At 41.0% G+C, this 27,671-nt stretch overlaps 1 protein-coding gene across 12 annotated transcripts in view; it reads right to left on the bottom strand.

Annotated features, from left to right (window-relative positions):
* Nucleotides 1–9,054: 9,054 nt before the first annotated feature.
* CERS3 (ceramide synthase 3) overlaps nt 9,055–27,671 on the bottom strand; it is a 106,144-nt gene continuing 87,527 nt past the window's right edge. For all 12 annotated transcript variants that reach the window (XM_035303692.3, XM_078329043.1, XM_035303694.3 and 9 more), the window contains one exon: nt 9,055–10,936. In XM_035303692.3, coding sequence (XP_035159583.3) covers nt 10,787–10,936 — 150 coding nt within the window. In that variant the 3' untranslated portion in view covers nt 9,055–10,786. The remainder of the gene's footprint in view (nt 10,937–27,671) is intronic.

Below are 27,671 nucleotides of genomic sequence, written 5' to 3'. Positions count from 1 at the left end.
TGCCCAAAATCACACAGTATATAGGGATTTTAACTCAGGCAGCCTTGGTTAGATACTTCCTCCCAAGGATGCTCACTCTAAGAGCTAAAACCTAGAAACAACTCAAGCTTGCCACGGTATGAGACTGGTTAAATATTTTGGGATACATTTCTAAGGATTAGGGGGCAGCCACTACAGAAATGACGTCCATCTGTTTGTGATGATGTGGAAAGACCTCTCCCACCCAGCAGTAAGAAGAAAGCAAGGTACAGAGTGTGGTCCACTCAGAGTACAGGTCTTTCTGTGTTTCAAAAATCAATTGTATGTGAGTGCTAATAGCGCCTTTATGGAATCAGTGCAAATTAGGTAAGGGCAGCCCCTCTGGGTGTTCACAGTCGGGGCATGTACAGAAGGTGGCTCTATGCCTTCATTTCCCCCTCACCTGGGCACATTAGTGCAGAGTTTATATGAATAAGGAGAATAGAAACATAATTGTTTCTCAATGTCTGGTTGAGATTCATTCCAGGACCGCCTCCACTCAACCTGTAGATGCCAAAATCCCCAGATGCTCAAGTCCCTGTTATAAAATACAGAGTATTTTGCACACAATTGCACACATTCCTTCTGTATACTCTAAGTCATACAGTGTTAATGCAGTGTAACTAGTTGTTGTAAGGTACTGTTTAGGGAATAATGACAGGAAAAAAGTCTGTACCTCTTCAGTACAGACCCACATCCCCCCCTCACACCAATATATTCAAATTCCATCCATGGTTGGTCGAATCCATTCATGAATTCAGAATCCATGGACAGGGAGGGCCAACTGTAGACACAGAGATGACATAAGTATACAGAGTAGCGTCTAAATCACCCAAGCTCCCTGTCCTTATCAGTATAATTTGACTGTACTTTATTTGCATTAGTACCATTTACTATTCCAGAAGACTTTTGCCAGACAGATAACCATATTGTTCATTTGAAGACCTCACAAGACCTTGATAGGCCTTGACGGACAGCTTACTCCTTAAAAGCTCCTGAGACTGGCCGGGTGTGGTGGCTCACGCCTGTAATCCCAGCGCTTTGGGAGGCCGAGGCGGGTGGATTACGAGGTCAAGAGATCGAGACCATCCTGGTCAACATGGTGAAACCCTGTCTCTACTAAAAATACAAAAAATTAGCTGGGCATGGTGGCACGTGCCTGTAATCCCAGCTACTCAGGAGGCTGAGGCAGGAGAATTGCCTGAACCCAGGAGGCGGAGGTTGCGGTGAGCCGAGATCGTGCCATTGCACTCCAGCCTGGGTAACAAGAGTGAAACTCAGTCTCAAAAAAAAAAAAAAAAAAAAGCTCCTGAGACTCTGTGAACACCCCAGGACCTTGGCATTGCTGCTTTCACCAGTCCTAAACTGTGACTTCACCATCCTCAGCCAATCCTAGAAAGCTCAGTGTGGTGGGGGCCGGCCCTTCCCCCACTGAGCAGTGCACAGCTCTGTCAAGGAGGTGCTCTCCCTCACTGCCTTGAGCAAGAAGCTCGAAGTTGTCTTAGCAGCAAGTTGTGTTGTGGTTATTCGGGGGAGCTGGCATGTGGCAGTGGATACGCCCTAAAATAGAATAAGGGTCCTTGTGGGTGGAATCACAGCTAATGTCAACGTGCTTCTCTTTGGGAGAGAGACCGTGCAGAGTTCTTTTACTTTTCAGTTTTGCATTATCTGAATGCTTTATGCACATGTGTCACTTTGATTACTGTTACTTTCTCTATGCCAATAGTGATTTCCTGGTGGTAAGATTACAGACTTTTATGTCTACTTAAATTTTTTTTTTTTGCATTGAAAGTTCTTACAAAAAACAGATTATGACCAATCTCAGGTAAAAATTGCTAGCTTTTTCTTTTTCAATAACTTAAAAATTATAATACATATGGAAAAGTATACAAATCGAAGGGGACAGTTTGATGATTCGTCACAGACTGAACACACTCATGTAACCACCACCCAGGTCAGGAAGTAGAACGTCACCAGCATCTGAAAGCCTGTAGGGCCCCAACACAGGGGCAGTCCCTCCCTTCTCCTCAGAGATAGCCACAACCCTGACTTTAGCATCATAGATTGGTTTTGCCTGATTTTGAATTTTATAAAAAACAAACATAAAGTGTATACTCATTTTGAAGTAGATTTTTTTTTTTTGAGACAGCGTCTAGCTCTGTCGCCAGGCTGGAGTACAGTGGTGCAATCTCACCTCTCACTGCAACCTCTGCCTCCTGGCTTCAAGTAATTCTCTTGCCTCAGCCTCCCAAGTAACTGGGGTAACAGGCACGTGCTGTCATGCCCAGCTAATTTTTGTATTTTCAGTAGAGATAGGGTTTCACCATGTTGGCCAGGATGGTCTCAAACTCCTGACGTCATGATCCTCCCACCTTGGCCTTCCAAAGTGCTGGGATTACAGCCATGAGCCACCATGCCTGGCCTGGAGTAGATTCTTTTGCAAAACACTAAAATTGTGTGATGAAGCCACATTGTTGCAAATACCAGTTTGCATCCGTTGTTACATAGCATCTGGTAGTATAAATATACCACAGTTTACTTGTCCATCCTCTTGATGGACTTTGGGAAAGTGTCCGTTAGGCAGTTATGAACATTGCTGATAGCAGCGTTCGTTTCCACAGCTGACCCTTGAGTAATACAGCTTTGAATCATGTGGTCCACTTTTACATGGATTTTCTTCCACTTCTACACCGAAACCAGCCTCTCCTCTTCCTCATCCTCATCCGCCTACTCAATATGAACATGACAAGGACAAAGCCCTTTATGATGACCCAAGTCTATTTAATGAATAGCCAATACATTTGTCTTCCTTTTGATTTTCTTAATTTTTTTCTCTAGCTTACTTTATTGTAAGAAAACAGTGTATTAATATGACACATCAAACATACAAAATGTATGTTAATTGCCTGTTTACGTCCTTGGTAAGGCTCTGGTCGACAGCAGGGTATTAGTAGACACGTTTTTGGGGAGTAAAGTCAAGCATGGATTTTCAGCCGCCTGGGCAGTTAGTTCCTTCAGCCTCTGCATTGCTCAACGGTCAATTGTATACCGAGAAGTGAAACTCCTGGGCCATAATATATGCAGATATCCAATTACAGAAAATGACAAACTGGTTTTCAAAGTGGCTGTGTTGACAGCTGTTGTGAAACTCAGTTCTTGTCTTCTTAGCGCAAAGGAATTTAAACAAGTGACACAGCAAAGAAGACACAGCACAGAGCAATTTACTGCAAAGAATACTCTCAAAGTTAGGTGTGGAACACACTGCACCCTGAGCGAGGACTCAGAGCGGCTGCTCGTAAGGATGACACGCTGTTGCCTGTTACTGGGGAAACTCCTTCTACGGGTGTGTTTCATGGTCACTCATGAGAGGGTGGGAAGAGGTGTTACCAGGCAGCAGGTTCTGGGTGTTCCTCGGGGCGCACACATGCTGTACATGCTCGTTCATACATTCAAACAGGGCATGTCTCATTAGCATCTTAAATCTCCACCCAGGGGAGTGCTGGGATTACAGGTGTCAGGCACCGTGCCTGGCCAGTATGTTTTCATTGTTCTTTTTGGTAGGAGTTCTTCGTATATTCTGGATGTGAACTCTTCATACGTTCTAAGTGTTGCAAACATTTTCTCCCACTCTGTGGCTTGCCTATCATCAACTTAATGACAACTTTTGACAAACAAATGTTCTTTATTTTGATTTAATATGACATTAATATTTTCCGTTATAAATAATGCTTGACGTTTTGCTCAAGAAATCTTTGCTTAAGATATTCTCTTGTTTCCTTCTGGAACCTTTATGATTTTACCTTTTGCATTTAAATATACAAAACCTTGGAATTTATTTTGTATGGTGTTGTTAAGTAGGGGCTGAGTTTACATTTTCTCCTTTTTGTTTAGAGACAAGGTCTCATTCTGTCCCTCAGGTTGGAGTTCAATGGCATGATCACGGCTCACTGCAGCCTCCAACTCCTGGGCTCACGTGATTCTCCAGCCTCAGCATCCTGAGTAGCTGGTACTATAGCTACACAGTAGCTAGCACGCCCAGCTATTTTTTTTCAATATGTAGAGAGTTTAATAGACAAGAAGAGGCCAGAGGAAGGGAGAAGGAAGACGCTCCCCTGTCTAGAGACAGAGGGAGGGGGGCTCCAAACCTGAGAGAGGGAACCCCACCTGCCACAGATTCCAGCTAGGTACATATAGAGAGAGGCTGGAGAAGGAAGTGTGTGATTTGCATAGGGCTCAGGGGATTGCTAATTTTTCTATTCTTTGTAGAGACAGTAAGGGACGGGTCTCCCTATGTTGCTCAAGCTGGTCTCAAACTCCTGGCCTCAAGCAATCCTCTCACCTTGGCCTCCCAAAGTGCTGGCATTATACGCCTGAGCCACCGTGGTCAGCTCCAGTGAAACTTTGATCATTAATGATAGCCAACTGTCCATATATGCATGAGCCTGTTCCTGAACTTCAGTAGCATTGTTACTCCTCTATCTGTCGATCCTTGCACTAATTTTGAACTGCCTTAATATCGTTATGTCTTAGTATTTGGCACAGTAATTTCTCTCACTTTGTTCTTTTAAAGATTGTCTTCATCAGACTTGTTTCTTGGCCTTTCTGTATAAATTACACGCATACACACAAAGGCATTTTTTACACATGCATATGCAATGACAGCTTTTATTTTTCTCTTTCAAATCTTGTAATGTTTATTAACTAAAATATAAAATTGGTTAGAATGAAAAATACAGTGTTGGCTGGGTGTGGTGGCTCACGCCTATAATCCCAGTACTTTGGGAGGCTGAGGCAGAAAGATCACTTGAAGCCAGGAGTTCAAGACCAGCCTGGCCAACATAGTGAAACACTGCCTCTAACAACAACAACAAAAAAAACAAAAATTAGGTGGGCCTGGAGGCGTGTGGCTGTAATCCCAGCTACTAGGGAGGCTGAGGTGGGAGAACTGCTTGAACCCCGGAGGCAGAGGCTGCAGTGAGCTGAGACCGCGCCACTGCACTCCAGCCTGGGTGGCAGAGTGAGACTCTGTCTCAAAAAAAGAAAGAGAGAAAAGGCAAGGCAAGGTGAAGGAAGAAAGAGAAACAATATATTTAGAAAGATGTGTTTCCTTAAAGATCACAGGCACCTGTCTTAACAATGATCTGAACAGGTCGGCAATGTCTCTCTCATTGCTTGATTTCCTTCCTTCCCTTCCAACCCTCCCTCCCTCCCTCCCCCCTTCCTCCCTTCCTTCCTTCCTTCATCCCTTCCTCCCTCCCTCCCTCCCTTCCTCCTTCCCTCCCTTCCTGTCTTCCTCCCTTCCTCCTTCCCTCCCTTCCTGCCTTCCTCCCTTCCTCCCCCCAAAAATAATAATAATAATTATCTGAGAGGGAAAAGTTTTCATTAGTTTCAATAGTCCATCATCATAGCATTACAGTGCTTTTTTCCTTTTTTTTTGAGACGGAGTTTCACTCTTGTTACCCAGGCTGGAGTGCAATGGTGCGATCTCGGCTCACCGCAACCTCCGCCTCCTGGGTTCAGGCAATTCTCCTGCCTCAGCCTCCCGAGTAGCTGGGATTACAGGCACGCGCCACCATGCCCAGCTAATTTTTTTTGTGTGTGTTTTTAGTAGAGATGGGGTTTCACCATGTTGACCAGGATGGTCTCAATCTCTTGACCTCGTGATCCACCCGCCTCGGCCTCCCAAAGTGCTGGGATTACAAGCTTGAGCCACCACACCCGGCCCTGCTTTTTTAAGATACTATTTATCAGCTTAAGGTAGTTCCATCTTATTTTGCTATATTTTTTTGTTGTTGTTGTAAAAAATGTATGTTGAATTTTATAAAGGTTTTTAAATATATAGCTTTTCCTTTTATAAAAATGGTGAATAACACTGATTTTCAAGTATTAAATCAATCTCTAGTTCCTAAAATAAACCCAACCTGTTTTTCACACATTATCTCTTTATATATTGCTGAATTCAGTTTGCTTTCATGTAGGAATTTTGTACCTACGTTCATGATGGACTTAGCCTACAGTTTTCTTTCTTTCTTCTAATATTATTGTCAGATTTGGCATCAAGATTATGTTGGCCTTATAGAGCAAGTTTGGAAGTGTGTTTATTCCCTCTGTCCCTGCAAAAGGTTACATAATACTTGTATAATTTTTTTTCCTTAAATATTGGAAGAATTCACTGATCTAGGCCTAAAGTATTTTGGTGGATTTTTGGGGGAGTGGGGTTGGGGGAGTAGGGTTTAAATTTCAGATTGTTTTGTTTCAGACACAGCACTATTTAACTATCTATTTCTTCTTGTGCTGTATTTTCCTAGGAACTTACATGTTTTATGCACGTCTTCGAATGTGTTGACACACAGCTGCCCACAGTATTCGCTTATTACCTGTCAGCCTTCTGCTTGGTCTGTCCTCACAGATCCTGCTCATCCCTCACATTGCTCTTTGTCTTTCATCAGTCGTGCTAGAATTTGATAATGCTTTTCTTTTAAGGAACCAACTTTTGTTTTCTTGATACTCTGAGCTATCACGTTTTTTCCATGCTATTCATTTTCCTTCTTATATTTTGATACATTTAGACCACTGGTTTTTGTCAGCCTTTATCTTTGCTTATAAAAGCTTTTAATATAAATGTTTCTCTAAATTTGTGATTAGTTGCTTCCCACACATTTTTTGCTATAATTCAGTTTAAAATGTTTTATTTCCATTGTGATTTCTTCTTTGATCGACAGATTATTTAGAAGTGCACTGCTTAATTCAAAAATATGTGGAGATTTTTCCACTTATCTTTTTGTTACAGATTTCCAGTTTAATTTCACTGTTATCTGTGATCATACTCCATGTGACTTTAAACCTTTGAAATGTTTAGAAAATTGCCTTACAGGCTAGTATAGGGCCTGTTTGGGTAAATGTTCCATATGCACTCGAAACAAATGTACATTCTGCAGCTGTTGGGGGCAGTGTTCTATATATATCTCAACTAGGTCAATTTCGTTCGTGACATCGTTCAAATCTTCTCCATTCCTATTGATTTTTCTGTCTTCTTGTTCTATCAGACACTGAGAGATGGATTAAAAACCACTCAGGATTATAAATTTGTTACTCCCTTTAATTCTGTGAATTCTTTTTATATATTTGAAGCTATATTATTAGGTGTATACAGATTTAAAATTTTTATATTTTCCTAGTGGATTAATCTTTTTCATTATTTATTTATTTTTCGAGAGGGAGCTTTGCTCTTGTTGCCCAGGCTGAAGTGCAATGGCAGTCTTGGCTCACTGCAACCTCTGCTTCCCGGATTCAAGGGATCCTCCTGCCTCAGCCTCCCAAGTACTGGCATTACAGGCATCTGCCACCACGCCTGGCTAATTTTTGTATTTTTAGTAGAGACGAGGTTTCACCTTGTAGGCCAGGCTGGTCTTAACTTGACTTCAGGTGATCCACCCACCTCAGCCTTCCACAGTGCTGGGATTGCAGGTGTGAACCACCACACCTAGCCTCTTTCCTTAGGTATTAAACATTCCTCTTACTGTCCACTAGTTCTCCTTCCTTTGTCTGATGGTGATATAACGATGACAGCATTTTTTTGGGAGGAGGAGAGTTTGCGCGGTATGTATTCCTCCATCTTTTTCCTTTCAACATTTTGCCCATGCTGTATAGTGCACCTCTTGTAAGCACCATGTAATTGTGTAATTACTGATAAATGGGAGCTAAAATCTACCTACTCAGCCTCTTGAGTTTGAGATTCATTTGCCTGTTCCGTTTCCTTTTCTTCTTTTATTTTGGATTAAATATTCTGTGTCATTGCATTTTCCCGTCTCTTAGTGTACGAAACTGCTGATAGGACTAAACCAGGGAGGGCACACAGAAGCTTGACTGCTCTCCAGAAATATGCGGGGCTCTGTTAAAACAAAGATTTCTGCTTCTCACTCCAGAAGTATTGAATCAAAAGTGGAGCAGGAAACGGGCAGGATGCATTTTTTTTAAAGCTCCACGGGTCATTCTGACGGACAGCCAGTTGAACCATCAATCTAGACTCTATGACCTCCTGTACCTCTGAAAGGTAAATACTGAAAATGAGGCTGAGAAAACTCCTTTAGAATCAATCCCTTTTCTTAGACTTCAGTGGGTGCAGATGCCGTGCTCTGGTTAGACTCCGGCCCCCAGGCTGACTGTCTGGTTCCACCTTGCAGTCCCAGAGGCTCACTCCAATCGGGCAGGGGCTCCCCATGTCAGCCAGCCTCCTCTTGTCTGGTTTCTGGCACCGCAAAGGCAGAGGCTTGAATATCCCTACCTGGCTTCCTTCTCCTCACTGCCTCCCTGATTCCTGGCACGGCCTTACCGGAGGAATGCAAATCTTCATTTCCACTACATGGGGAGACCTGTTATTATCCCTAAGAAGCCAAGTAACGTGTGTGCTGAATCTGCTCTGTCACCGTGTACGCTGGACTCTGTTTTATCGTAAATCATTACGGTTACAGTACTGATGGCACTGTGGACTGTATTCTTATAAAATCATCTGGAAGAATCCTGAGCCCTTGTTTCCTGCAGGAAGAGTGATTTTCTTTCAAATTAACCACAAAATCCCTAAATGGTGTTAGAAAAATGCGTATCTACTTCTTATGAAGCGCTTTAGTGCTTCCAGCTCTATCAGAAATAGTAAAAATTGGTCTATCAATTTTACCTTCAACATTCAAATGAGAAAAAAAAACTTGAGATAGAGCAGTACACAAAAACTTTTCTACCTTAAGCAAGAAGATATTTGGTACAGAGAGAAACACCAAATAAGTGAAGAAGAAAATATACCATTAATTGAAAACATAAAAAATAGTATCTTAATGTGACCTTTTTCCACTGAAATAATAATATTAATAATAAATCAACAGCTATGCCCTAAAGTGGGTGCAGGCATTTTGATTTATAATACATTATATATATATATATAATGCATATATTGCCCTCATAAAAGCAAATGTTATGGAGAGAAAATCCGACCTTATTTTTTCTGTTCTAACAATTGCTCAAAAAGACATTTTGTTGCAGAAAAAATTCTAAAGGATCTTTTATTTTTGTTTAGCCTTAAGGTTTCAAATGTATATTTTTATGAAAAAATCATAATAAAGCAGTCTTTTCTGTGCAGAGCATCCTTCCTGCTCCAAGGGGCCCTTCAGCTGCACTGCCTGGGGCTGATTTTCCAGCCCTTACAAGCCAACCTCACATGTGGCTTGACAATACAAGCCCCTGAACATATAGGATGAAGATACAAAATCTGACCATCATTAGACACTGTGGCGGGGGTGAGGGCAGATGCATATTCTATTCAGGGTCTTCCTTGGGAAGGCCTGGCCTCTCCTCAGTCAGCAGCCACCTGAGAAGTCTCCCAGCTCAGCCCTGCACCCTGTGCCCCAGAGATGTGTCCCTGTGGTGACAAGACCATAAGGGAGGCAGGGACGTGTGCGGATCTCCTGCAGTGTCCACTTCCTGAGGGTGAGGACAAGGTGTCTACTGACCTGCCCATCCCATCCCTCCTCCCAGGGAGCTGGCACTGACCCTCACACCTGGCCTTGAACATTTTTCAGGGGTATATTTTGGCCTTCTGTGTTGTGTTGTTTCACTGTGACGCAGGCTGATTGGGTTGGCAGCGAGAGGAAATCATGTGGCATCCTCTGTTTCCAAGATTTGCCCTGGGTCAGGCAGTGCACATGCATGCCCTCCCCAGAGGCTCAGGCCTCCTGGGTGACATGGCTCAGCAAGCAGCCTGGCCTGGCCGGATCCCGTTCTGCTGGGGAGGCCCCCAGGTAGCTATGCTGGCCTGAAGGAAGGGCTGAGAGTAGCAGCACAGAAGCTTCCCTCCCAGAAAGGAAAAAAGGGAAAGACTGCAAAGGACAGGAAGGAACAGGGCCCAGACTTCCTTCCTTGAACCGTGGGTCCTGAGGGAGAAGAATTTGAGGAGAATCTGAGAAAGCCCGTTGGGGAGCGAACACATAAACAGTTAGCAAATAGAATGGAACATCTTTCTTGGCACTTTGACTTCCAGGTATCTCCACAGTCATGTAAGAGGAATTTTTAAAGATTCTGCCTTTTGTTCGGGCCCTCGCAGTGTCAAGTTTAGCCAGGTTTCTCTCTCCCAAGCAGAGCTGGAATCACAGTACAAAGTGGGTTGGCTCATGACGACCCCACGGTTGACAGTGGGTACTTTCACTTCTGTGATCTCACTTAATCCTTACTGCAACCCTGTGGGGTGGCAGGTGGGGACTGCCACCCGCCCTGTGGAGATGAGGCACCTAAGCTTCAGGACGTGGCCATGAACCTGGAAGTGTCTCCTGGTGTGGTCCTTCTGTCCCTGTCCCGCTGCCAATTCTAACTCATTTTTGAGAAACAAGATGCTCGTTGTGGCCAAATGCACCTGGGGAAGATGCGCTCGTGAAAGCATCCCATGGACAGGCAAGGTGGGAAGGCGAAAGGGCCTACGTTAAAGCAAGCACCTGAGAAAGTGACATGCATGAAGGAGTGCCGTTAGAACTGAAACGGTTCTCTGGAGAAATCTTTGAAATCGTCGACCAGTCTGAGTCCTAACCGCAGTAAAAATCCATGGGCACGCTTATATTTAACATTTTAACACAAGTTAACAACACCTTGTTGAACAAATCTTAGGTGGGAGGGAAGGCGGTGGTAAGAAAGAGAGGAGGCCAGAATCTGGGGTCTGTGTGGGGCCTGGAAGCCAGGCTGCCAAAGTCATTGCAGCACACAGTGCCGGGGGCGTCCTGTGGGCTTCCAGCTAACGGCCATGCTGACCATTGTGAATGAGGTGCCTCTCAGCCCCGAGGTCATTCTTTAAACAATCCATCTCTTTGCCTTTGGTCACCTCTTCCTCTTCCTCCTCCTCTTCCTCTTCCTCTTCATCATCGCTCCTCACATCCTGGATGTCCTAGACAAAGGAAAGAATTGGCTGTGAGTGACAATCTTCCAGGAAGAGTCTTGAGTAAATCTGTGAACAGGTGGGTCCAGCTTCAAGTATGGCTCCTTTTAAGGAAAACCCAATATCGAAATAACCAAACATTCACCAAGATTGACTATATCAAGGATCATAAAGCAAACCTTAACAAACCTAAATGACATCATACAGAGCATATTCCTAGGCCATAATGGAATTAAGATAGAAATCAACATCAAAAAATAATAGGAAAATTTCAAAACACTTGGAAATTAAATAAGACTCTTCTAAACAGTCACTGCGTCAAAGAGTAAGATTCAAAGAATATTAGAAAATATTTTGAACTAAATGAAAATGGAAATATATCAAAATTTGTTCAATGCAGCTAAAATAATGCTTAAAAAGAAATATGTAACATTAAAGGTTTATATTCAGTAAGAAAAATGGTCTCAAACAATTTGAGCTTCAACTTTAAGAATCTAGAAAAGAGAGGAAACAAATAAACCCAAGACAAACAGCAGGAAGGAAATAATAAAGACAAAATAATCAATGAAACTGAAAACAGAAAAAAAAACAATAGGGAAAATGAATAAACCCAAAACCAATTATTTGAAAAGATCTATAGCATTAATAACTCACTAGCAAGATTGATAAAGAAAAATAGAGGGAAAGCACAAATTAGCAATAAAGAAAAAGAAGACATAACTATAGATACTGCAGATAATATAAGAATAACAACAGAACGCAATGAATAATTCTATGCATACACATTTGACAACTTAGATTAAATGGACCAATTTCTCAAAAACTATAAACTACTAAAACTTGCCTGAGCTGAAATAGGTAACCTAGATAGTCATATGACTATGAAGAAAATTGAATTTGTAATCAAAAACCTTCTGAAAAATAACAGCACTAGGTCCAAATGTTTATATTGGTAAATTCTATGAAACACACAGAGGAGAAATAACAGAAAATATCCACAATCACGTCCAGAAAACAGAAGAGAAGGAAACATGTATCATTGCATTTTATGAGGCCAGAATTACCCTTTGTAAAGTTTTTGTAGATGCGATTAAGATCCTTGAGATGAGAATAATATCCTAGATTACGTAGGTGGGCCCTCTATGGCATCACAAGTGGGTCCTTATAAAAATGGAGGCAGACGAAGAGTCAACACACAGAGGAGAGGCAATATGAAGACAGAGAAGAGACTGGAATGATGCAGTCACAAGCCAAGAAGTGCTGGCAGCCCCCGGAAGCTAGAACCAGCAAAGAACAAATGCTCCCCTGCTGCCTCTGGAAAGAACGCGACCCTGCTAACAGACACCTTGATTTTGGTTCAAAACTAATTATGGACTTTTGACATCTTGAACTGTGAGAGAATACATTTCTGCTACTTTGAGCAACAAATTTGTAGAAATTTGTTACACTCACTATAGAAATTAATTCAACTAGCAGTGGCCAATTAAAAACTGTAATTTAAAAATCTGTGCCATTTATAATAGTTTCAAAAATAAAATACTTAGGAATACATCTAATAAACCATGTATAAGATCTGTATCTAAAACCTACAAAATTCAGAAAGAAATCTCAAATTGTTTGAAAGAAATCAAAGAAGACCTAACTAGTTGGAGAGACATACTATGTTCATGAATTGGAAGACTAAACATAGTAAAAATATTAATTATCCCCAAATTATCCTATAGAGCCCACACAATACCAGTCAAGTCCCAGGAGAATTTTCTGTAGATACAATGTAATTCTAAAATTTATATGGAGAGGCAAAGGAACTCAAATAGCTAAAAGAATTCTGAAAAAAAAAAAAAAGTGAGGACTTTCACTACCAAATTTTGAGATTTACTATATATAAAGTTACAGTAATCCAGACAGAGTGGTATTCACAAAAGAATGAACATGCAGATCTGTGGAACAGAATACAGACTAGCTATGGTATGCTAGAAAAATTAGGTTTTTCTAAACAGCTGAAAACAAAAAAGCTTAAGAAAAGACACAGCCCACCACCTGTATTCTGAGAAAAAACATTCCACAGCTGCAGATTTTCTCCAGTAATTAAAACACTTCATAGAAATTAGAAACAAAACCAAGTACGCTCTAGGGAGAACAAGGGATCTATACTCACTAGAGGTCAAGCCATGGTGTTTTCTGGAACTCTACCTGTCTGCTTTGACCAAGTGTCAAGACTTTGCTTGCAAAAACCAGCGTGAGTCCGTTTCTTTGAATCTACTGGCCTCTTCCTGTGTTGCCCTTCCCACCTGTTGCTCTCTACACACCGACACCCTGTAGGTTTTGTTACTGGGCTATTGGAACTTTTCTTAGGCAAACTGTTGGCCCAGACCCCTCTACAAATCATTAAAGGGTCAAGAAAACACACGCTTAAAGAAGGATCCAAAACTCTCTCTCTGAAGAGTAGAGGGGTGGACCTGGGTGTCAGCAGCCACAGAACTGTAGTGATTTTATGCGCAGTTCTCACCCTGGCCAGACCATGCTGTTGCCTGTCATCTGACAGACTGACTCCCCTTGTGAAGGTTTGACTATAGCAGGCGCCATTACAGAGCATATTACTATTCTGATAACTTTCGATAACTTTCTTTGTAGACCTAGCAGAGCAATGTAGTATTCCACTGAACTTTCTCCAAAAATGACCTGGGTGGCCTAGAATAAGTTATTAGCAATATTATTCATCCCATGTTAGAAGTGGATGATCATGATTTTTGCAAGGTCTTTTAGAAGTTTCTGCTCCCAACAACTCCCTTTGGTTACACAAAACAACAGTGGAAAGAATGACAGACAAGTTTCTAGCTTAATAGAGACCTTGTTACTTGTCCTACAGGGGCTTTGAAGTCCTCGCATCACTCAGTAGGACCAGTACTGGCAAATATGACCTGCTTGGCACTCGAGCAGGCACAGGAGGCCTGTATTCAGAGGGTGTGGTTGAAATCACAGTCGTTACAAAGAGAGACCCTCATTCAGTTTGAGAACATACCATACACTAGCAGAAACTGATTAATGCTGAAATTAGGACCAAAATGACCTTCCCCTGATTAGAGCTGGATCAAAGTCAAACTTTTCCTTTGCAGGCGGTGTTCTAGGAGCAGAGGCATAGAGACGCACTGCCTCACATTCGAAGACTCGCTCCATCAGAGCACCGAAGTGTCCCTAAAGCGACAGACGCACTTCCAACTTGTTTATCCTTTCGAGGGGCTCACAAAACTGATTGAACCTGTCATATCACATGGTGATTAATTTTGGCTGGTATCAAACGTTTCAGACACCGAATACCATGACCAAGACGACAGCCCTGACTTCCCACAGTCTAGAGGTGCCAAAGCATTGTCTAAAGTGCTTTTTAAATTTTTGTGGCAAAATGAACGTAAGAGTTGCTGTCTTAATCATCGTTTAAGTGTGTTCAGTGGGATTAAATATATTCATAGTGCTGTGTAATCATCACCACCATCCATTCCCAGGACTGTTCATCTTGTGAAACAGAAACTCTGTACCCACTAACAAACACTCCTCCACCACTTTTCTCTTTTCCCAGCCTCTGGCACCCCCATTCCACTTTCTGTCTCTATTACTTTGCCAATTCTAAGTACCTCATATAAGTGGAATCATACAGTATATGTCCTTTTGTAATTGGCTTATTTCACTTTGCATAATGTCCTCAAGGTTCATTCATGTTGTAATACGTGTCCAAATTTCCTTCCTTTTTTTTTTTTTGAGATGGAGTTTCGCTCTCGTCGTCCAGGCTGGAGGACAATGGCTGCAACCTCTGCCTTCCAGGTTCAAGCAATTTTCCCACCAGCTTCCCAAGCAACTGGGATTATAGGCGCCCACAGCCATGCCTGGCTAATTTTTGCGTTTTCAAAAGAGACAAGGTTTCACCATGTTGGCCAGGCTGGTCTTGAACTCCTGACCTCAGGTGATACATCCACCTTGGCCTCCCAAAGTGCTGGGATTACAGGCATGAGCCATGGTGCCCAACCAAATTTCCTTCCTTTTAAAGGCTGAATAACATTCCACGGTATGCATATATCACATATTGTTTATCCAGTCATCTCTCAGTGGTCACTGAATTGCTTCTACGTTTTAGCTATTATGAATAATGTTTCTACGAACGCGGATGTGCACAAATCTCTGCGTCTCTGCTTTCAATTCTTTTAGATATATATCCAGAAGTGGAACTGCTGGATCATATGGTTAAGGCTGTTTAATTTTTGTGTGGAACCACCATACTCTTTTCCGCAATGACTGTATCATTCAACAGTTCAATCAACACTGGTTATTTTCTGTTTTTTTTTTAATTGTAGTCCTCCTAATGGCTGTGAGTGGTATCTAATTACAGTTTTGATTTGCGTTTCCCTAATGATTAGTTATGCTGAGTATTTTTTTATGTGCTTATTGGCCATTCATATATCTTCTTCACAGAAATGTCTATTCAAGTTCTTTGCCCATTTTTGAACCACACCACTTGGAGTTTTGTTGTTGTTGAGTTTTAGGAGTTCTCAATACATTCAGTTTATAAATCCCTTATCAGATAAAGAATTTGCAAATGTTTTCTCTCATTTGTGGGTTACCTTTCACGCAGCTGATGGTGTCTTTTGATGTCCCAAAGTTTTAAATTTTATGAGGTCAAATTTGCTCATTTTTTCTTTTGTTATATACACCTTTAGTGTTATATCCAAGAAATTATTTGCCGTATGTTTTCTTCTATGGTTTTCGGTCTTACATTTAGGCCTTTGCTTCAGTTCAAGTTAATGCTTGTGTATAGTGTTAGGTAAGGGTCCAACTTCATTCTTTCGCATGTGGATATTCAGTTTTCCCAGCACCATTTGTCGAAAAGACTCCCCATTGAATGGTCTTGGCACCCTTATACATGGGAGGGTTTACTTCCCTATTCTGTACCATGGTCTTTAGGTTTGTCTTTATGCCAGTACCACATTGTCTCGATTACTGCAGATTTGTAGTAAGTTTGGAAATCAGGAAGTTTGAGTACTCCAGCTTCGTTCTTTTTCAAATTTATAAGGGGTGTCCTAAAGTCTTTTAAGTCCTCTGAAGTTTGAATCCAAGTTGCTTAAAACATCACCTTAAGATCAGTTCAGTCATGGTTCCCTGATTTATAGAAGAAAAACAGAACCAATTTATGTGACTGTTCCACGTATACAGATACCGCCTCTTGAATTTCAGAGCCAGACACAAAAGTTGTTTTTTATACTCTCCCAACTAACCAGTGTAAAATGGAATATGTTCTATTTTCCACTAATCGCTTCTTGCTATTATCAATGGATCTAATTTTTTAAGAAATGATTTTATTTTGTAAAATCCTGTGGCTTTTAAAAGTAGCTTTTAAGAGAAAAATTAAGTTTTTGTGCTAGACAGACTCTAGAGTGTATCTTGTCTGACATTCATTTTCCAGATGAGACAAAAGCTATGGGGATCAGTCCCAGCCAGTAGAGTGATACAGCTTAGTGGCAGCAGAGCCCATATTATACCGTGTGACTTTGGATTAAAATGCATGCATTTTTTTTCATACTCTCTATATAACCTAAAATAAATTGAAAATGTGCCAAACTGTGTGGTGATCACCAAATTGTGCTGGATGCAGAAAATTACTTGATTATATCAATATAATTTGCATTGGAGATTAAAACCATTTAACATAGTCTCCAAATTGCCACATTTTGCATCTTTTAAAAATAGCTTTAAGTTCACAGCCTGAAAGTTCCGCAACTCTAACCAGGCAAGGATTTGCAAAGACATTTTGAAAACAAAAATTCACTGGAATTTTAGATAAAGCAATGTTCAAGAAATAATCATGGCAATACAGAGGATTAAGCCACAAAATGTGTGTTAAAACTTACATGTTGAAGTTGGTTTCAAATCTTAATAACCAAGATAGAAAAAGAACTCAAATCACTCATACGCATCATTAAGAAGGAAGAAACCCAATGCGATAGAAAAGCAAGCAAAGGATATGAAAAGGCAATTCACAAAAAAGTTCAACACAACTGATTAAGGTACTATACTATACAGGATGCTCAATCTTAGCAATCAGTAAAATACAAATTCAAGTAATAAGATAACATCTCATGTCCATTAAACTGGTAAATATTGAATAGTCTGATCATACTGTAACAAAACCTGGTGAACATATGGGGAAAAAGAAATACTCATACATTTGGTTAGGAAAAAAAATGGTATCTAGTAAATTTAACCTAACCGCCAACCCCACAGAAATACACACACACACACACACACACACACACACACACAGAAACCCTCAGAGACTATTATAAACACCTCTATGTACATAAACTAGAAAACCTAGAAGAAATGGATACATTCCTGGAAAGATATAACCTCTCAAAATTGAATCAGGAAGAAACTGAAATGATAAATAGATGAGTTCTGAAATTGAAATAGTAATAAAACACCCACCAACCAGTAAAATCCCTGGAACAGATGGAGTCACAGCCAAATTCTATCAGCTATATGAAGAATAGTTGATACCAATCCCACTGAAACTATTTCAAAAAAATCAAGGAGGAGGGGCTTCTCACTAATTCATTCAATGAGGCCAGCATCATTCTGATACCAAAACCTGACAGAGACACCAGAGAAGCAGAGGGCCAAATCGTGAATGAACTTCCATTCACAATTGCTACAAAGAGAATAAAATATCTAGGAAAATACAGCTAACAAGGGATGTGAAGGACCTCGTCAAGGAGAACTACAAACTGCTGCTCAAGGAAATAAGAGAGGACACAAACAGATGGAAAAACATCCCATGCTCATGGATAAGAAGAATCAACATCGTGAAAATGGCCATACTGCCCAAAGGAATTTATAGATTCAATGGTATTCTCATCAAACTACCATTGACATTATTCAAAGAATTAGAAAAAACTACTTTAAATTTCACATGAAAAAAGAGCCTGTTTAGCCAAGACAGTCTTAAGCAAAAAGAACAAAGCTGGAGGCTTCATGTTACTTGACTTCAGATTATTCTACAAGGCTACAGGAACCAAAACAGCATGGTACTACTAGTACCAAAACAGACATACGGAACAATGGAACAGAACAGAGGCCTCAGAAATAATGCCACACAGCTACAACCATCTGATCTTTGACAAACCTGACCAAAACAAGCAATGGGGAAAGGATTCCCTATTTAATAAATCGTGCTGGGAAAACTGGTGAGCCATATGCAGAAAACTGAAACTAGACCCCTTCCTTACACTTTATACAAATATTAACTCAAGATGGATTAAAACCTTAAATGTAAAACCCAAAATGATAAAAACCCTGGAAGAATATCTGAGCAATACCGTTAGGACATAGGCATGGGCAAAGACTTCATGACTAAAACACCAAGAATAATTGCAACAAAAGCAAAAATTGACAAATGGGATCTAATTAAACTAAAGAGCTTCAGCACAGAAGAAGAAACTATCATCAGTGTGAACAGGCAACCTACAGAATGGGAGAAAATGTTTGCACTCTACCCATTTGACAATGGTCTAATATCCAGAATCTACATTGAACTTAAATAGATTTACAGGAAAAAATAAATAAATAAATAAAAAGAAAAAGTGAGCAAAGGATACGAACAGAGACTTCTCAAAAGAAGACATTTATGTGGCCAACAAACTTATGAGAAAAAGCTCAACATCACTGATCATTAGAGAAAGCAAATCAAAACCACAATGAGATGCCATCTCACACCTGTCAGAATGGTGATTATTTAAAAGGCAAGAAACAATAGATGCTGGCGAGGCTGTGGAGAAATAGGAACACTTTTATACCGTTGGTGGGAATGTAAATTAATTCAACCATTATTGAAAACATTGGGGTGATTCCTCAGGGATCTAGAACTAGAAATACCATTTGGCCCAGCAATCCCGCCCTTCTACTATAAAGACACATGCACACATGCTTGTCGTAGCACTATTTACAATGACAAAGACATGGGACCAACCCAAATGCCCATCAATAATTGATTAGATAAAGAAAATATACATATACACCCTGAAATTCTATGCAGTCATAAAAAGGAATGAGATCATGTCCTTTGCAGGGACATGGATGAAGCTGGAAGCCATCATCCTCAGCAAACTAACATAGGAACAGAAAACCAAATACTGCATGTTCTCACTCATAAGTGGGAGCTGAACAATGAGAACACATGGACACAGGGAGGGGAACATCACATACTAGGGCCTTTTGGTGGTTGGGGGCAAGAGGAGGGAACATTAGGACAAACAACTAATGCATATGAGGCTTAAAACCTAGATGATGGGTTGATGGGTGCAGCAAACCACCATGACACACGTATACCTATGTAACAAACCTACACATTCTGCATTTGTATCCTGGAACTTAAAGTAAAATAAACAAACAAAAGAAAACATCACTGAAAAAAAAATCAAAGATGACAAAAGCAAACAGAAAAACATTCCATACTCATGGATAGGAAGAATCAACATTGTTAAAATGACCATACTGCCCAAAGCAACTTACAGATTGAATACCATTCTTATCAAACTATCAATGTAATTTTTCACAGAATTTTTAAAAAGTATTCTAAAATTCCTATAGTACCAAAAAAGAGCCCAAATAGCCAAAGCAATCCTAAGCAAAATGAAAGAAGCCAGAGGCATTATACTTCCTAACTTCAAACTATACTATAAGACTACAGAATCAAAACAGAATGGTACTGCTACAAAAACAGACACATAGACCAATGGAATAGATTAGAGAACCCAGAAATATAGCTGCATACTCACAACCATCTGATCTTTAACAAAGCTGACAAAAAAAAGCAATAAGGAAAAGACTTCCTCTTCAATAAATAGTGCTGGGATAGCTGGCTAACCATATGCAGAAGATTGAAACTCGACTCCTTCCTTTCACTGTCTATAAAAATCAACTCAAGATGGATTAAAGGCTTAAATGTAGAACCCAAATCTATAAAAACCCAGAAGAAAACCTAGGACATATCATTCTGAACATAGGCCTTGGGGCAAAGATTTCATAAGGAAGTGTCCAAAAACAATGGCCAAAAAAACCCCCCAAAATAGACAACTGGGACCTAATTAAGCTAAACAGCTTCTGCACAGCAAAACAAACTATCAACAGAGTAAAGATTCTACAGAATGGGATAAAATATTTGCAAACTATGTGTATTAGTTCATTTTCACACAGCTATAAAGATACTACCTGAGACTGTGTAATTTCTTAAAAAAAAAAAAAAAAAAAGAGTTTTCATTGACTCACAGTTCCACATGCTGGGGAAGCCTCAGGAAACTTACAATCATGGCAGAAGGGGAAGCAAGGACCTTCTTCATATGGCAGCAAGAGAGAGATGAGTGAGCAATGAAGGGGGAAGAGCCCCTTATAAAACCATCAGATCTCATGAGAACTCAGTCACTATCATGAGAACAGCATAGGGGAAACTGTTCCCATGATCCAATGACCTTCCACTTGGTCCTTCCCTCGAACATGGGGATTATGGGCATTACAATTTGAGATGAGATTTGGGTGAGGACACATAGCCAAGATAAATCTGAAAAGGGTCTAGTATCACAGAATATATAAGGATTCCACAAATCAACAAGCAAAAAACAACCACATTTAAAAAACAGGCAAAAGACATGAACAGATATTTCTCAAAAGAAAACATACACAAAGCCAACAAGCATATGAAAAAAAAAGTTCAACATCACAAATAGAGAAATGCAAATCAAAACTACGAAGAGATACCATCTCACACCAGTCAGAATGGCTATTAATAAAAAGAAAATAACAGATATTGGCAATGTTATGGAGAAAATGGAATGCTTATAAACTGCTGGTGAAAATGTGTTTGGCCACTGTGGAAAGCATTTTGGAGAGTTCTCAAAGAACTTAAAACAGAACTACCATTCAACCTAGCAGTCCTATTATTGGGCATATAACCAAAGAAATATAAATTGTTCTACCAAAAAGACATATCTACTCATATTGTAAGATTTATTGCCGAGGTAAAATAAGGAAACTGAGGCAGGTATAAAAAAAAAGTGAGAAGCCAATTTATTCAGCTCCCAGGCAACCTCAGTGGTCCAAGAGGGGCCAGAGAAGTTGCACCCGGCCGTTCAGGGCTTGGGGTTTTATGGGGTGTGCAGGCAATTGATTGGTTACTGGGAAACAAAGAGAAGGCATTTCTATTGGCTGTTGGGGAGTAGGAAGTACATGGAGTTAAAGTAGGAAGTACATGAAACTAGCTGCCATTGGTAGGTGGGCGGGACTTTGGGTAAGTGGGCCTTGATTGACTACTGGGGAAACAAAGAGAAGGCATTTTTATTGGCTGTTGAGGAGTAGGAAGTACATGGAGTTAGAGTAGGAAGTACATGAAACTAGCTGCCATTGGTAGGCAGGACCTTGGGTAGATGGGCAGGGAACAGTGGGGTTTATTTTAGAAAAAAATTTCTCTGCAGGGTTTCTAACAGAGGGCTGGAGGTTGGATGGATAATTTAGTGCTGAGTGTGAGCTTGGGCATGGTATGCAGAGGCGGGTGCAGGGAAGCTTTGTGGGGAAGCCAGATAATGAGCTTGGGTGATGACGCAGTTATCAGGCACGAAGAGTAATGAATGTGTCCGTTTGACTCCCAGCAAGGAAACCGGCCTTACACATATATTCATCATAGCACTATTTGCACTAGCAAAAACATAGAACCAACCTAGGTGCCCATCGGTAGTGGACTGGATAAGGGAAACGTGGTACATATACACCATGGAATGCTATACAGCCATAAAAAAGAACAAAATCATGTCCTTTGCAACAAAATGGATGCAGCTGGAGGACATTATCCTAAGCAGATTAATGCAGGAGCAGAAAACCAAGTACTGCATGTTCTCACAAGTGGGAACTAAACATTGAGTACACATTGGACACAAAAAGAGGTATAAGAGACACCAGGGCATACTTGAGGGTGGAGTGTAGGGGGAAGGGGAGGGTCAAAAAGCTACCTATCAGGTACTATGCTCACTACCTGGGTGACAAAAACATTTGTACACCAAACCCCAGCCACACACAATTTACCCAAGTAACAAACCTGTTCATGTACCCCCTTGAACCTAAAACAAAAGTTGAAAAAGAGCTCCTCTCCCGCCTCCTCCAGCCATGTAAGATGTGCCTTCTTCCTCTTCACCTTCCACCATGATTGAAAGTTTCCTGAGGCCTCCCCGCCATGTTACCTGTACAGCCTGCAGAGCCACGAGTCAATTAAATTTCTTTTCTCTGTAAATTACACAGTTTCAAATATTTCTTTACAGCAGTGAAAGAACTAACACAGAAAACTGGTACCAGCAGTGGGGCATTGCTATAAAGATATCTGAAAATGTGAAAGCAGCTTTGGAACTGGGTGATGTGACGAGGTTGGAACAGTCTGGAGAGCTCAGAAGTTGACAGGAAAGTGAGGGAAAGTTTGGAATTTCCTAAACACTTGTTGAATGGTCGTGACCAAAATGCCGATAGTGACAGAGACAGTGAAGCCCGGGCTCGGGAGATCTCAGATAGAGACGAGGGACTTTCTTGGAACTGGAGTATAGGTCACTCTTGCTATGCTTTAGCAAAGAGACTGGCTGCCACTATGCCCCTGCTCTAGGGATCTGTGGGATTTTGAACTTGAGTGAGATTATTTAGTGTATCTGGGAGAAGAAATGTTTAAGCAGGAATGTGTTCAAGATTTGACCTGGCTGCTTCTAACAGGATTTGCTCATCTGCATGAACAAGGAGATGTTCTGAAACTAGAATTTATATTTAGAAGGGAGCAGAGCATAAAGGTTTGGAAAATTTGCAGCCTGACCATGTGGTAACAAAGGAAAATCCATTTTCTGGGGAGGAATTCAAGCTGGCTACAGAAATTTGCATAAAGAGGGGCTGACTGTTAATAGCCAAGACAATGGGGAAAATGCCTCCAAGGCATTTAGGAAACTTCCTGGCAACCCCTCCCATCACAAGACTGGAGATCTAGGTGGGAAGAATGGTTTTGTGGGCCAGGCCCAGGGCCCCCGCTGCCCTGTGCCCCCTTAAGACACTGCTCCCTGCAACCTAGCTGCTTTAGCTCCAGCCATGGCTAAAAGGGCTCCAGTTATGGCTCAGGCCACTGTTCCAGAGGGATTACAACTGACCAATTACCTACAATGTCATTCTCTCAACCCATCAGAACTTTCCAATGCAGTTGCCTTATCTCGAAAGGAAATGGCTGACAACTGTTTTAAAACCATTATTTGAATAATTTTAAATGGCAATATTTCCATGTAAAGCAATGCTAATCAGCTAATTTTGGAAAGCTTGGTGTCTCAAGGAATCTTGTGCTTGGCTGTTCCTGCAAAAATCAAACTTTTATCTGAATGAGAAGACACTGGCAGTGGGAAAGCAATGAATAATTTGGGAAAAACATCTCGCCACAAAGGACAATTGATCACAGGAAAGACAGTTTCTTCATTCACCCCAAGGTTCACAGCCTCGGCACTGTGGATATTTTGGACCAGGTGATTCTTTGTTGTGGGGACTGTGCTGCCCATTGTGGGACATCTAGCAATAAGCATCTCCAGTTATCCATATTATACTAGTGGCACCTCCCACTGTGACAGCCAAAAATGTCTCCACAGATTGTCAAATGTCCCTGAAGGCTAAGACTGCTCCAGTTGAGAACCACCAGTTCAAAAAATACTTCTCGACACCCTGTGCAAAACATTAGGGATATAATGGTCTTTCCTCAAATAATCTACAGTCTATTGAAAGAACTGAATGCTACGGAATCAAACACACAATAAGAAATACATCATTACAGATTTGATGAGTGTTAGGAAGTAGAGAATACTGTGATATTTAAACAGGGAATCTCACTCAGATGAGGCTGATGCCAGGGAGGCCTTAAGGAAATGAACTTAAGTTGTAACCTGTAGTTTAATAGGCGTAACTGGAGAAGAGTGGCATAAACAACATTTCAGGAAGAAATGCGGTGTGCAGAGGCCCTGAGAAAGGGGAACCTTGCCCTGCTTGGGATCAGCAAGGCCAGCACAGCTGATGAGTTCTGAGAAAGGCAGAGCCTAACTCCAGGTGAGGCCTGGAGTAAGCATGGATGAGATAATAAATTTCACAGGTCATGGTCAGAAATTCCAATTCATCTCTAAACCCAACTAGCAGCCACATTGTAGCACTATTTTGGGTGTAAGGAGTGAATCAGTGAGCAAACGGACAAGGTGTTTGTCCTCAGTGAGCTTCTGCTCTTGGGGAGCTGGTGTCTATAGCAGTGCTCTCTGCCACTGTGTGACCATGGCTGGAGGGAGCCCAGCTGGTGTAGCTGGGAGGCTGAGGTCACAGTCCAGGAGGGAAACACGGGAAGCTTGGGTCATCGGAGTAGCTCTGAGATGTGGAAGGGGTATCATGTAAGAAAGAGCAGTATCTATAGACGGCCAGGTTTGAAAGGGATCCTTAAGGTCATCTAATCCAGTTTCTATTTGATGCTGATCAGCTTTTTACAATAACCCTAGCAGAAGATGCACACCCCTGCCTGTGCCTCTGCAGTAACTCACTACCTGCTTCCTTTTATCTATGGGGCCGATCTCTGCCTCCTTGGAGCTCCACTCATTCATTCCCCCTTAGTACTAGTCAAAGGAAGTCTGTGTACTCCCTTCAAACCTTAGTCAATTTTTCGGACATTTAAAGATAGCGAACTCCTCTTCAAGCTAAATATTCCCACCTCCTTCAGTTGATCCTCATATGACACGGTCTGGAAAAGCTTCATCATCCTGTTTCTTTAATAAGCATATTCCGACCCACAGCCATCATCCTGCATTGTACAATATGTGTAACACAACCAGTATCACTCAGTTAAGACACAACTGCCCACCATTTTCATCTCCACCAAAAAAAAAAAAAAAAAAAAGGAAATGGTGCTCACAGTAAGCTTAAAGTCAAATCCGGATGTCTACACTTTTGGCTTTATTTTTGGTATAATGTTTTTCATATATTTTAATATTTTGTGTGCGTGTGTGTGTGTGTCTATATGCACATGCTTAAATGTAATTCACCTGGCCTTCATCTGTATTCCTCAAAAATCATAGCAAGAATGACCAAAAAACAAAAACAAAAAAGTTGGCAATGAGAAAAAAAAGTACATTCTAATGCTAATAGGATAAAACGCTCATTTTAACTAAACGGATCATCTTTGCCCACAGTATTCTTATACACCTCTGGGAACGGCATCTGCACTGCAGCTTCCATAAAATCGTAGTGTTGTGTTTTTGAAGAGCTGTAACTAAATGCCGTGCTTGGGAATCTGTGGCTTTGCAGAAATGTCAAAGGCCCAGAAGACTGTGAATTACTCCCACTGCTTTCTGAATGACTCCACATCTAAATCCACAGTTGGCAATGAAACGAAAGGCTATATAATAAGCATTCTACACTGTTTTGAAAGCAAATTTTTAGCTTTCACGATACGAAAAAAATGCATTCAGCCAGAGTTCAATTTTCTGAACTACTAGCAAAGTATACTCCTTTTCATTATAGTAGTTCTAATTATCTAAGTTGACAAGGTCACCGAGAAAAACAATTGAGTTTTTCCTCTTTTTTCCCTCCTCAGGGCAGTGGTGTTAAATTTAAATTGAGTGCTGTGAACTGTGGCTACACGTGGCTGTTTTCCTTTCTGTTGTCTGGAATATGAATTTTCTAGACCAATGCTTCCCAAACCGTAATGTGCATGAAAATCACCCAGGGTTCTTGGTAAACTGCAGATTCTCGTGCTGGCGGTCACTGGCGGGGCCTGAGATGTTGTGTTTCTAGCAGTCTCTGGACTCTGCCTGCGCTGATAGTCAGACCGCGCTTGGGACAGGATGGTTGCCTGTTAGATCACAAACCCTCTCTGGGTTGCTACACTTCGTGAAAAGAAAAAGTTGCAGCACAGGGTCACCTAAGGGTCTTTCAACTTCTAAAATTCCATGCTTTCAAATAACTTTGATTTCCCCAGTCTCTGTATTTCACAAGTAACTTTTCAGTCCAGAAAGGCAACATAAAATTACAAGTATGTGTCTCTTTATATAATAAATGGTTTTTAAAAAATAGTCAATCATTTTACAAAATATATCATGATTTTGATTCTCCCAAAAAATGTGCTATTTAAAGAATTCTGTTTTTCTACAAAAAGAATCTCAGTGTGCACACTTTCAAGCCTGAATTTTTATCAGGTTTTATTTTCTTTTAGTGCAGAACATCAGTGTAACACAAAAGTCTGCTACTTTTGTTAATATTTTCAAGATGGGAGTATTTGTTGAGGTCGTGCAAATTGGCTTTACAAATCTGGGGAAGAGTATAGTGACCTCCGCTTTTAAAAAAATAGACCCAGTAAATGGAGGGGCGCCGTGGACCCTTTTCCGGTGGTGGAGAAGACACACGCAGCTGGTTTTCTCTACTTAATCTAGTAGATGTGGATGTCAGCCTAGGATGCAAATTAGGATCATTTAGGGGAAGAAGAGGACTGTCAAAAATTCCAAAGTCTGGATCTCACCTCCATGGATTTAACTGGTCTGTGTTGGGGACTGGCTGTATTTTTCTGTTGGTGCTTTGCAAGCCACTCTAGTTGGCGATAATTAACATAGCTAGCAACATAGCAGTAATGAGTTGATCTGAAGCAAAAATCTGGAGTTCTGGAAGACCTTCTTAAGGGTATGAGTAATATATCTTCTTGTATATTAGTCTTCAGTATAATTACAATCCTTCTCTGATTCAAAAACATGTCAAACAAAATAATTGCGTCTTTTCCATGAGCTGGCTTGTATAGAATACTCCCGAATTCCTTAATAGGTTTTCTTTCTTTTTTTCTTTTTAGAGACAGGGTCTCCTTCTGTTTCCAGGCTAGACTGTACAGTAACACAATCATAGCTCACTGAAACCTCGACTTCCTAGGCTCAAGCGAACCTCCTGCCTCAGCCTCCCAAATAGAAAGGACGACAAACATGTACCACCACTCCTGGCTTCAATAGGCCTTTTAAACGAAAGGTCATTAGAATCATTTAAGCACCTGCCACCAAATGTCAGCCTTTCCGATTCTTAAAAAGGCTGGAATGACAACCTGATCAAGAAAACTGAAGTTTAACAAAAACGAAGATAACTTCCAACAAAGACAGAACATCACCGCCAGCGCCAGACAACTCCCCCGCGGAGGAAATGCTGCTTAACAATAGCTCATGTGAAGACACGGAGGCTTAGTCAATTCCAAGCTCAGGAAGAATTAACAGCATAATGTGACGAACAGCAACAGAATACAAATCTAAGCTACAGCAGCAGAAACAGAGTTTTCGGAAAAAGAGGAAACAGACCTGCTTGATTTTGTATTAGTCAGACCATATCTAGAAAACTGGGCTGACTTCTAGGTATAACATTTAAATAGTCTGGGTAAGATGGAACAGGAGAGTGATGAGGGAGGAGAAAAGACTCCATAGCATATCTTAGGAGGTATGTTCGAAAGAATTGTATGTATTTAGCCTGCAGAAACAGTCACGGAAGTGTTGGTAGGGCATGATGGCTGGTCTCTAAGGAGCTACCGCGTGCTTCTGTGCTGCCCTGCGGAGCTCTCCATGACACATCATCAAGGTCACTTGCAAGGTATGTGGTATGAAATCCGTTGTTAAAAATAGTTCAGGTACCTAAGTTTGCAAATGACTTG

The sequence above is a fragment of the Callithrix jacchus genome, chromosome 6 (assembly GCF_049354715.1).
Source record: "Callithrix jacchus isolate 240 chromosome 6, calJac240_pri, whole genome shotgun sequence".
Classification (NCBI taxonomy): domain Eukaryota; kingdom Metazoa; phylum Chordata; class Mammalia; order Primates; family Cebidae; genus Callithrix; species Callithrix jacchus.
The sequence above is the reverse complement of the archived record's forward strand: the minus strand, read 5'-3'. Positions and strand labels throughout refer to the sequence as shown.